Below are 12,675 nucleotides of genomic sequence, written 5' to 3' on the forward strand. Positions count from 1 at the left end.
CATTGCTCATCAAACGTAATAAATGCGGGAGTGTCCCCGTGCAGCATTTTATAGTATAATGCGAAAGCCGAGTAGACTCAGGATTACTAGACTGACTTGCAAGTAAAGCACAAAATGCGCCTGCTGTGTTAGCATATATACATCTAGTACGACACCTCGAATACCCTACATGAGTGAGGATTATTTGTGTCTACCTACGTCGGCAGAGAGCCGATCTTGATATCAGATATCGGAGCTTTGCAACGAATTTATTGCTGTTGTTTGGTCGGCAATTTGAAACGATTCTCTATCTCTCCCTCATCGAAACCCAATGTCGTTTTATGCCAATATAACATACGGTAGAAACCTGTAACACGTATCTACTGTTATTTATTGTATTTTCCTGTTATTTTTCGTAGAATTACATCTTAATCATGTTGTCCAATAGAACAATTTCGCAGTTATCTTCGCGGGGAATTGTGAAAACTGCCGCTAGGTCATTGTCGAAGAGCACGCCGACTCCTGCAAAACTAGATGGAAAAGTTGCAATCGTTACTGCCTCGACAGAAGGGTCAGGAGTTACTCAAAATCTCCGCAACATCATGTGAATAAAATTTCTTTTGTGCAGGATAGGATTTGCCATAGCGAAGAGGTTGGGTCAAGATGGAGCTAAAGTAGTAATCAGTAGCCGCAAACAGAAAAATGTTGATAAAGCTCTGGACGAATTAAAGAAAGAGAATTTAACGGTGTGCGGTACTGTGTGTCATGTCGGCAAATCGGATCACAGGAAGGCACTGTTGGAAAAAGTGAGATACATTTTTTGATATATTGTTACTAAAAATTTTCATGCAATCGCAGTTTGTTCGACAATATACTTCCCATAGTTCCAGTATGCAATTGGTGTCTGTGGCACCTGGAACTCACTATCATGTGGACTTCTTTTGAATCGTGCGCTAAAAAGCTGACTAAGTAAATGTCGTCGAATGCATTGATTTCAGCATGCATTGATTGTCGACTATGGCTATTGCGTGCCGTTACGTAGCGTTATCAAACTAGCGCATCGCAAATGCCAGTTTTCTCATTCGCCTTTAGTTGATATTGTTTTGTCGTTATGATGGAACTGGGTTGACTTCTATCCATTGAAAAATCATCACTTTTGCCTGACAAATGTTGAGCAGATGATTTAATGAAGCCAATTTCACATACTAAAATACCAATTGTCATACAGTTTCTAGGGTTACCCGACGTATGAGCATGCGACACAATGAAAAACGACAGATCAGCATGTTTCACTTTAGCACCACTTTGGCATGTGGTTTCGCAACCCCAAATCTTACCCTAGCCCGCACCCTAATCCCGAAATCAACATTTATATATATCCTAACCCCAAACCTAGCCCAATCCTCAATCTAAACCATTCCCGACCCTATCCACATATTTTACCCACACGCTCAAATGTTGCATGCCCAATTGTCGCATGCTAAAGTGTCGCATGCTATTATGTCCACGGACCAGTTTCTAGTTCCTAGTCACACCGCAAATTGGCTCTGTCGGCCGGGGGAAAATCCTGTCACCCTCAATTGTGTATGATGTCTTTTAGGAGAGCAATCCCTGTCTAACTATCTTAATTTGACCTGACCTTAAATATGGATGTGTATAAGAGTTGAGTAAATGCAACATCAATACGTTAGCTTGCTTGCTTATGTATTTCAGGGTGTTTTTGAGTGTGGCACGTGTAACTAGATATTGATAGATGATGTTTTTTCAAGATCATTTATCAGATACCCTAAGCTAGGATAAAGTCGATTGCAGTGACCTGTTTTGCTTCATGTCAACATATTGGAATAGGCATTGCTACATTCCTTGCAATTTTATTGGGCAGGAGTGAAATTATAGAGATTCCTAAGTATCTCACTATATTGTAGCCGAGCAAACGCTACTATAGTGATATGATTATAATTATAAATCATGCCCTACATATGACGCTATGTCATGCGTGATTTTGTATTGGTGACTTCATATCAAATCTAAGCAATAATAAAACAGCACAAAATGTAACTTAATTAAGGTGTTAGTTTTAGTGTAAGTGTGTGCATGTAAGTGCCAGATTGTAGTTGAATTTGATCGCTGTGATTCCATCCCAGATTGGAGAATGTGATCCCATTTGGTGCGTTCTGGTCAGAATAGGCTTCCGGCGGTATGTATTGGTTCATTTGAAACAGGTTTGTAACCAAATCACAATGTTACGAGTCACAAGTCAATTTGACTTTTACAGTTTTGACTCGAGTGAAGTCGAGTTATTTTCAACTCACTACTGAGTCCTAGTCAAGGAGCAACCGGTCGAGTCCAAGTCATAGTTTTTACTGTTTGGTATCGAGTTCAAATCATGGTTTAACTCACTCAGACTGGAAAACTCCTGGGTGGATTTGAAGGGGTCGGATTCATAATATAGCTTTTTATAGCGTTTTTCTCACTCTAAACATGTTTATTCAAACAGATAAAAGACAGTTTCTTGGCCTATTTTTCAATTATATCAGTCCTGATAATATGAAACTGGAGTAAGTCATATAGAATTTGTCTAATCATTTAACTTGTCCGAATCAAGCGCAATGACTTGAGTAGCCTACAAGTCGAGTCAATACACAAATTGACTCGTGTCGAGGCATTTATCATTTTTAGGAAAATGACTCGAGTCAAGTCAATAAAAAATTGTCACTCGAGTCATTGTAACCCTGATTTGTAAGACTCAATGCTTGTGACTTTGATTCTGAACTATATGGTCGTTACGCAATGATACCAGTTTTTCTTGAATTCACAATATCCTGAATATTGGAACACTTGACCGCTGATAGGCAGGCCGTGTTATTTTTGGCATTTCAGGAGCCAGATGCCAAAACTGCCAAAAATAAAAATTTGAAAATGCCAAAAATAGGCAATTTATGGCATATGCCAAAAATAACACGGCCTGCCAAATAGTGTATTTCGTTCATGGTGTTGTGTTAACAGGACCGCGTTACAAGCGAGAAGAGCGTGTGTGAAAGGCAGGTTTCTTAATCTGGGTCCAGCCCACCCATTAGGGGTGAAAGCATGGTGTCCTAAATGGTGTGAGCACAGCGTGATTGAACGGCTGACTGCATTTGGTTTACGTCATACTTTCCATTTGTCCAAAGGCAATTTTACGACCATTTTGGACCGGCTTGTCGAGCACTAAATTTGATAAAACGGGTATCAATGAGAAGCTGCCGCAGTACTGATTATTAAAATATAAATTATATTCTGCTCATGGAGCTGGAACCCCCAAAATCAACCACGATTTTTGCATTGTGATCGAGTTGAACATTGTGACGCAACAAACTGTCTGGCTATTTCTGAGCTGCATGGTCTCGTTTTGCCAGACAGTCTTGTTGCGTCAATGTTCTTAAACAAGCTAACCTTCCCCGGACTCTTCCATGCGAGTTGGTAATATTAAAGCCACCTGAAATGACAAAAGTCCTCCGAATATATATCGGTAGACTGAAGGAGAAATGATAGTCGGGCTACTAAATAGAATGTGTTGAGAGACAACACAGGAAACTCCTGAAAAGGATCGGGAAGAAAATTCCTTCCGCGATGAGATCGATGGCACTGGCGAAGTGATCTCTTTTCATGATGCATGGAATCCGGTTCGGCTCTCCAAAGATTTTGAAGCTCTTAAAACCTTTTGTGGATGACTGGCAACATTCTTTCCCTCAACGGCTACTGTTGAAGCCGATATTTCTCAGATTCGGTGGGCGAGATATGAATTTAGGAGAAACTTAGCTGACCTGAGCTTGGCAGCACTGTTAACAGTGCAAACGATTTAAGTCTATTCAACAGCTGTAACAATCAGCTGTTGAGCGTGTTTGTTAGGCTTTTCTTTTTTTTTTTGCTTATTGGCACCGAGTCCGATGGATACTGCACATTTTGTGGTTTCGTTTGATATTATTAACCTATGAAATCGTTAGGTTTTTTCTTCTTCTTATTGTTTGTTGGCACTGATTATACGTGGATGCTGCACATTTTGTGGTGTCTTTTGATAAACTAGCCCAAATAAAGTGTTTTTGTGACTAATTCGTGGCTGAAACTATCTATTTAGAGGACGATGCCAAAACTGCCAAAAATAAAAATCGAAAAATGCCAAAAATAACTTATTTTTGGCAGTTTTGGCATATGCCAAAAATAACACGGCCTGCATAGGCCTATTGACGTCGAAAATCTGGCTATAAATCTTCAACCCTTCATTTCACAGGCTGTTGCCGAATACGGTGGAATCGACATACTGGTATCCAATGCTGCCGTTAATCCGTTTTTTGGGACACTGTCCGCTGTATGTAATGTTTTCTCTTTTGATGGAATGCATTTTCTACTTGTATTCCAATGTCTCGTTTTAGACTCCGGAAGCGTCCTTTGATAAAATAATGGAAATCAATGTGAAAGCGGCTTTTATGTTAGTGAAGGAAACTGTTCCATACATGGAAGAGAGAGGGTAATGTATGAATTCTGTATTCTATATCAGGCCTGTGCAACCTTGCCCAGCCCTAGTGATGATACATAACACAGAGTACCGTAATTTTCCATGTATAATGCGCAAAATTTTACCGATTTTTTGCCCTAAAATGGGGGGGTGCGTATTATACATGGGTACAGCAAGCCTTGAAAAAAATCTCCCTCGATCAAAAACTTGAAATCACACCTTTCGTCATGTTTGTTTCCAATCGTGCATCACCTCTAGCCATCGTATCCCTTAATTCGTATTATAGAGTAGGCCTATAACGCGCTGCCAAATAGAGAAGCGTGTTGCCAATTAACGAAAAGCGTGTTGCACAGCACGCGATCTCCTGCTGAGTTAGTTTGCTGTTTGTACGCGAGCGAAATTAGGTCGCTGATTGCTACAAGCATGCGCGGCAATCCTTGCTGATTCATCGCGTCAACGACAGGCCTTACCGTTACCAATCGCATGATACACAAGAGGCCATGTGCGCAAGATATAATCGCTTGCGTAATCAGTCGCATCTCCAACAGGACTGGTGCGCCCGACATAACCGTTGGCTTGAGCAATCGCATCTGTAATTGTAATAGGCCTCGTGCGCAAGATGTCTGGTGTCGCTTGCCTGAACTATCGCGTCGCCGACATCGCAGGCTTTGGCTACTATCTACTCTCGCTTAGTGACAATGCCATTAATTGTATTATGATTAGCGATCGTTATGTCATCATTGTTCGACAGTGACATTGCAAAACAGAACAACATCGTGTACTAAAACACAACTATTCATGTACTGTACTACGAATGCAAGGTGCGTACTAAAGATGGGTACAGGCTTTTTCCCAGAATTTACACGCCATTTTAAGGGTGCGTATTATACATGGGGGCGCACTATATTCGGAAAATTACGGTATGCTGCACATCTGTTTTTGTCTTGGTTGCTGCCCAAATCTATCTTTTTGGGTTTAATACAAACATTAGGACTGTTAAAATGTAACTTTGTAAACAAATTACTGGCTCCCTGATAAAATTGTTGTGTTGCATAATAAACGCTGCACATTCAATCTGGCTCGATTCCAGCCTGTAGAAGCATTGCTACGAGATCATAAAACTTTGGATTTATAGAGGAAAAATGAAAAATTCTCAAATTTTCCAGCACATGAAATTAACTTTACGGTTACCTCATTAACAGCCCTAATGTAGTTTGCATATGCGTATACGAATAGTTGAAGTATGCTGGTAACGGGATAAGTTATCTTGCTTTCACAGCCAAGGATCGATATTGTTTGTATCTTCGATTGGTGGGCTGATTCCATTCCCGATGCTTGGAGCATATTCAATAAGCAAGACTGCTTTACTTGGTAAGATTGGTTTTCGTTAAATTAGTGAAAACCACAACAGACACACATAACGGCAGAAAAAAGTTAATTTTTTGAATATTTTCAAGTACACTGAAGGAAATAATAACGTCAAACAACTTTAATTTGACGGATCAAATGCTGGGTTGTAACAAGGCTCCGAGTCAGGAGTCAATCTCACTTTTATGGTTTTGACTCTAGTGAATTCGAGTCATTTTCAATCCATCACCGAGCCCAGTCCAAGTCAGAGAGTCAAGTCAGAGTCATGGCATTATGACTCGAGTCCGAGTCCAAGTCATTGTGTTGACTGCTTAGTTTCCAGTTAAACTTTTGTTGAACTCACTTTTTATAACTCTGTCTGGTGATACTAACTATCCTCACTTCAGCCGTTTGTGGTCGCATTTTCAAGTACAAGTACCAATAGACGAAATCCCAATAGTGTGGCTACTTAACTATTCATCGAAATTACAATGAAATATCGGTCCTGGCGGTGTGAGTGTCGAGTCATATGACTTGGTTCGATTCATACGCAATCACTCGAGCCCAAGTCGAGTCAATACACTGATTGACTCGTATCGAGTCAGTTCCGTGTTTTGAGAAAATGACTTGCATCAAGGCGAGTCATTAAAAAATCGTGACTCGAGTCATTACAAGCCTGATGAAATGTAAAATACGTCATACACGAGTCGATTCAACTCCTGAACCTAAATACACTTGCATTCTCAATTCCCAAAAGCCGCTTCTTCTTTGTCATTTGGATGTTTCGGAAGCAAGAATTGCCAGTAATCCGCATTATAGTTTGATTTTCGATATGTTGCGCCCGGCGCCTTCCTACCTAAATTACCCATTTCCCTGGACTTGTGACTAGCACTGAAATGAATTATGCTCGCTAGTTGTTGGGTTTTTGTTTGACGTTGGCGATTTGGTATGAACCCAGGCATGTGAATTGCAAAACCAATACACTAACTACCGAACTACGTTGGTTATCCCAAGTCTTGCACTAAAACTGGCTCAAGCTAATACAACTCGAGGAAAAGCCCAAATTTAATCAAGCAACAATCTTCATATCGTGTTACTGAATTTACTCTCAAGTTTAGGCATAGCTTTGTGTCAGCAACTGTACCGCATCAATTTCATTCCAATGAAAATCTTTTTGTTGTGCACATAATTTTTGCGTTTGCTCATTTCAGTCTGTGCTTGTGAAGTAATTTCGATCCGATATGAAATCAGGCCAGGTTTTTTTATCTTCTAGTTGACACTTGTCGAGCTTGAACCGGACCAGGAATTTCTTTAATTTGTTTTTTTAAACTGTCTTTGCGTGTAAATTGTTGTAGAATCTTAAACAAATTGTTTCGCGCAAAAATCAGGCTAAAAATTCAACTGCAATATTCAGGCTATGACTAATCAGCATAATTCCCTCTTGCTTGTATTGTTTCCAACAGATGGGTGCCAAATTCTTTTTCTGCTCGACCCACATCAGCATAATAGCGATTTTGCATTCCTGGCTGCCTGAGAACTCAATTGTGGACGATAGGTCTATGCACTGTCTGAAGCAGTGGTTCTCAACCGCCGTTCCGTGGCAAGTTTTCTGCCAGTCCTCCAAATTTTATAGATTTTTCTGTCTTAATTCTAAAGTGAGAGAAGTATGTTTGTTGATTAAGTAGAGAAATAAAACATCCATTTTCAAATCGCAACATATTGTTCTGCATCATGCCATAATAGAGAGTTCATTGTCTGCTTTCTTTGGACATACGTCACAATGGTGCATGTGTTGTGTGAATCTGTGTAAAAGTAACAACTCGTTTCGGGCATTTTCTGCGGAGACCTTTAAACAAACTTTCCGACAGTGCTATTAAGCGACACTTAGCCGTATAATAGAGGCTATTGTAAACAGCAAACTCGCATTTCCTTGCAATGATACAGAATAATCACTCTCAGTCTACTGCTGGTCTATGCAGGGTTGTAAACAAGTCACAAGGTTTCGAGTCACAAGTCAATCTCACTTACATAATTTTGAGTCATTTTCAACTCGCCACCGAGTCGAGTCTGAGTCCCAAGTCATTGTGTTCACGGTTCAATTTTGAGTTCATTCCCGTTCAACCCACTTTTTTCAACTCTGCCCGAGTGATATAGAATGGCTCGCATTCATATTACCGTAATTTTCCCCATTCCCAACAGTTTCTGGCCTTATTTTCCAAGAATCAGGACTGATAAACGAAATACCAATAATGTGGTTATGTTACTATTCTTTGAAGTTACAATGAAATGTCTGTCTTGAGCGTCCTAGTCTCGAGTCATATGACTTGGTTCGAGTCATGCACAATGACTCGAATACAAGTCGAGTCAATACACAAATTGACTCGAGTCAAGTCGAGTCATGACTCGAGTCATTACAACCCTGCAACTATGCGACATTTGGCAGTATAATGGAGACTATAGTATTATAGTAAACAGCAAATTCGTATTTCTCTCCAACAATACTGAATAATCACTATCAAGTTAGTGCTGGGCTGGTCTATAGCATGATGTTGCGAGCTTCTAAACTTCATTAGGACCACTTGCAAATGTCTTGCATCAAAAAGACTGCATTAAATAAAATTTCCAATATTACATTGAGTTGCATTGTAGCTAAAATATTCACCGGTCCCGAGGTCAACAAGGTTGAGAATCACTGGTCTAAAGGATATTGACATTACGCTTTCAGCCTCTTATCTCAAAATTCGACCATGTCCATGCTGCTAAAAATTGTCTTTAATGGTTCGAAAATACTTTTGATTTCACACAATTAAAATGTATGTGATCGGTATCTAGGTAAAGATGCAAAAGTGCTACAAGGTGATGCTATGTGAGTGAGCAGAGAAAGCTTAAACCGTGGTCTGGTACTCCGTCATATTTTCGAGCCGGACGTTGTGAAGTGATGATGTTGTTTAAATATATTTTCCTCCCCCAAATACTCATCCTGGCTATTCCCAAAGGTACTGGTGCTTTCTTATGATTATTTCTTTCATGTTCTCAAGGTATGACCAAGGCATTCTCCGTGGAATTGGCGCCGTCTAATATCCGAGTGAACTGTCTAGCGCCTGGAATTATCAAGACCAAGTTCAGCGGCGCAGTAAGAGCTGAATCTTTTTATGTCGTCATTTTCTAATGCCTGATGCTGCTTTGTTTCAGCTGTGGGCCAATGAAGAACAGAGGCAACTCGCAGAGTCAACAAATCCAATGAACAGGTGGGGCTCGTTATTCTATTTAAATATGAAACCCCATTTTTTTCCCCAATTTCCAAGTCTCTGTAAATGTATTCGTAATCTGGGCCCAACCGATTCGAGTCGTGTAGTGAAAATCTATTTTCATCTGAATTAAGTAGAGAAACGGCTTTGTCCAAATTAATCGAAAAATCAATTATGTTACAATGGTCATGCATAAAGGCAGACAGCGCATTGAAAATGCTGTTACGTTTCGTATTTAATGAATTGCTGCTGCGCTGTATTGCAGTAATTGGCACCGATCGCATAAAACTCGCAAGAGGTATAGCTTCAGGTTAGTTGTATTGTACAGTACCGTACTGTATTTCGATTACAAACTTTCAAAAATTACCATATACTATTTAGTATAGCCTATTATTGTGTCAAACACACATATTGGGTTAGAGTAGGTCGGTAATTCTTCAAGGGCTGAAAGACTATTTTCTCACGATAAACGTACTCCACAAAACAAAAAACCGTTTAGGCAGAAAACTAATCTGTACCATTGTGTTTTGCAAGAAGGATGCAATTTTACCGAAGTAAGAGCCATGGCTTTCTATGAGCTCATTGTCGATTGTTAATGGGTTGATCGACTTTGTTTCACCATAATCATGTTATTCGACCGAAGTACTGTTTGTTGCAGGGGTCTCAAACTGAAATGTGCTCGTGGGCTAATTTCCTAGGTTTTGTTGACGTCGCGGGCCGCAGCATCATTAATAGGGGTACTTAATGTATTTCCAAGTAGGCCCCATTTGACGGCACCTTGTAGACTGGTATTTCACACACACCGTGAAAATGTGATGTGCTATCGTATTATTCAAGCCTGGCGCGAAAAGAATCACATTTTTAAATATTCGAATAAAAGTGTTGTTGTACTTGGCATTTGTCAGAATAATAAGATATAGACACAATGCAAGGGTACGAATGCATCATGACATCGTAAAAGCTGTCGCGTGACATTTTTGCAGCTAGTGGACATTTGACTTGCCACAATTGTAGGTAGAATATTTTAGAATTTAACAAGGGTTGATCTGATGTCAGTGCATTAGAACAACGTAACCCAACCCAGGTTTCGGGCATGCTCTTGATAAGTAGGCTATTGATCACGTCATTGCCAAAGTCAAATTAAATCAGCGTTAGATTAACCTTCGAATATTGGAACAGATAAATAACAACATGAATATAAAATTAGTGTGTCATAGTAAAGAAATGTCTGACGCCTAATAATCCATTGGTGTTACCGCAAGAGTACCACTTTGTCAATCGCCACATTAAATGGCGATAATAACATGGATAGAGACACGCAAGATGTAACTAACTATTCATCAAGGAGCCAACAGAATGTCCTTGGTTGCCACGCCGACCTGGTTAGATAGCGAAATTGGCTACGCTACACGCAACGCTTGTGTGGGCCTTTTGATATATTACTATACCTCATGATAGTTTGTTGCGTTCATGGCTTTACCAACTCACGGCGTTCCAAGTCACAAGTCCTTCTCTGATATAACGTTTGAATCGACTCAACTCGAGTCAGTTTTTTTATCAGCCAGTCTGTATGAGTTCGGGTAATTTTACGAAACATCGGGCATAAGTCGTAATCACGTCACGAATCATCAGTGGGTCATGTTTTATCATCGTGAACAAGTAATGTGACGTAATAGCAGATCTTCAACCGCATGGTAGTTTTTAAAAAGTGTTGCGATATTGAAATTTGGTGAGTAATTCAAGGTTTTTTGGACCACTTTTGGAGTGAATTTCAAGTTCTCAAATCTAAAAGAGATATGTTGCAGTTAAATACTGTTGAATACTTGAAAATCCAAAATGCCCATGCGGCCCGTGCAAAGTGTTCTCCAGGGCCATGTGTTTGAGACCCCTGGTTTATTGTGGCATAGCCTAATGATAACAATTGCGAGCCTGTGTCCGAATTAAGTGAAGAATTTTTCGAATCCAAGCATTTTGGCCGAATATAGAGTTTGTCCAGGTTATCCAGTGTTTGAATTAAGCGAGGTCGACTGTAGAACTCTTCATGCCAAGTATTAATATTTTAACAACTGGTTTAGTGGCTCTGTAGGCTGAGCTCCCTTTTACAATCATATGAAGTGAGTTTCGGTATCATTATATATTATGATGTGATGAAAGTTCATGAACAAATGGTATATTCAAATTGGTAGAAACGTTCTTTGTCAGCGCTGCCATTCTGAATATGCCAAATTGCACTTTTCCAGGCTAGGAGAACCAGATGAGTGTGCCGGTAGTGCTTCCTTCCTGTCCTCCGATGACGCATCCTTCATCACAGGAGAGACCTTTGTTATAGCCGGTGGTGCTACATCAAGACTTTAATTTTGATGCTACCAGACTGTGCTAAATGCAATCTGTAAAATTTTGTTCCACTGTTGCTATTTGAAATCACCCTTCTTATGCCTTTTACATTCTGACCTACGGAGTGAAGGTATGGTAACATGTCTTCTGATTATTCCAGGATTAAAAGTATTCAGCATTGATACTTAATTGCAAGTACAAGTAGCCATTTCCAAGACATGCCAAAAGTAATCAAGAATTTTTAGAAAGTAGATTTGGTCCATAGATCGCATGCATTTAGCAGTTCATCGGAGGTGACTAATTTCGGAATTGCAAGATCTGACTTCAAGACCAACGTAAAATAACTGATGACACTACAAATAGGTGCAGTTTTTGGAAATTTACAATTGAACACATCAGTGATGCACTTCAAAGCTACTTTAAGATTGACTAAATCCAAAACCCCCAAAGTTAGTAGTTTTGACAAAAAACAATTCGAGTGGAAACAATAACGATCCTAAAACGTAACCGCTTGAGTAAGTAGACTATGCCGACTTGAGCACTCCAAAAATATGCGCCGAAGTACTTCTTTACTGAGCACGTTTTTCGGGATGACATTTTCCTGTAGATCCATTGCCTGCGACTTTAATTCGGCAAACATCTGTTGGATAATCCGATTTGTGCGAATAATTATCGAGACGACCGATTTCGAATCGTAGGGCGAGGTCGCTCACAATTCCATTTGTGTGCCTTGGAATCAACTTTTATCAAAATACACCAACCAAAACTCTGTCAACAAAAGGAGTTCGTGTACCACCTAAAAATAGTACATTGAACGCTCTCTCTTTCATGCTGGTGACGTCATATTTTGTGATACGATTGTTGATATACAATGTTCTTTCCAATTCTCTACTAGTTGCTGACGATTACCCCTGACGAGTGTCAGCCGAAAAATATTCGGGTTCATTTCAATATGAATATACTGTTTATTTGACTTTAATTCTGTATAGACCTTGTTTGAGAGAGAATATAACATCAGTTTAATAATATTTCTTGATGTGATGTAATGTGTTTTTCTACTGATTTCAATAACAATATCATCACATGATATTCTGGCTTTAGCATTTCTGGTTTGTGGTTAAATTTGTATAGTCCAGGGACCATGTGTACACGACTAGTGCTCTGACGCCATAGGTGTCGAACTCAATTCGCTTCGCAGGCCGGATTCGAGCCTTTCGATCGCTCACGGGCCATAGCAGTCATGTTGTACCAAATTAGTAGTTCCGAATCCATACC

General features: G+C 39.8%; 1 protein-coding gene across 2 annotated transcripts; it reads left to right on the top strand.

Annotated features, from left to right (window-relative positions):
- The first annotated feature begins 372 nt into the window (after window positions 1-372).
- Window positions 373-11,525, top strand: LOC145434358 (dehydrogenase/reductase SDR family member 4-like). 2 transcript variants are annotated; one of them, XM_080311721.1, is made up of 8 exons: window positions 373-550; window positions 608-785; window positions 4,247-4,324; window positions 4,389-4,483; window positions 5,751-5,842; window positions 8,857-8,951; window positions 9,011-9,066; window positions 11,307-11,525. In XM_080311721.1, exons 1-8 carry the CDS (start codon window positions 414-416, stop codon window positions 11,419-11,421), a joined length of 846 nt encoding a protein of 281 aa, XP_080167847.1. In that variant the 5' UTR covers window positions 373-413; the 3' UTR covers window positions 11,422-11,525. The 2 variants fall into 2 exon arrangements, with proteins under 2 accessions (XP_080167847.1, XP_080167848.1); XM_080311722.1 differs by having other exon boundaries at window positions 376-550; window positions 613-785.
- The last annotated feature ends 1,150 nt before the right edge of the window (window positions 11,526-12,675 follow it).

Source organism: Botryllus schlosseri, chromosome 2 (assembly GCF_051294905.1).
Source record: "Botryllus schlosseri isolate E-star chromosome 2, Bs_hap1, whole genome shotgun sequence".
Taxonomy (NCBI): domain Eukaryota; kingdom Metazoa; phylum Chordata; class Ascidiacea; order Stolidobranchia; family Styelidae; genus Botryllus; species Botryllus schlosseri.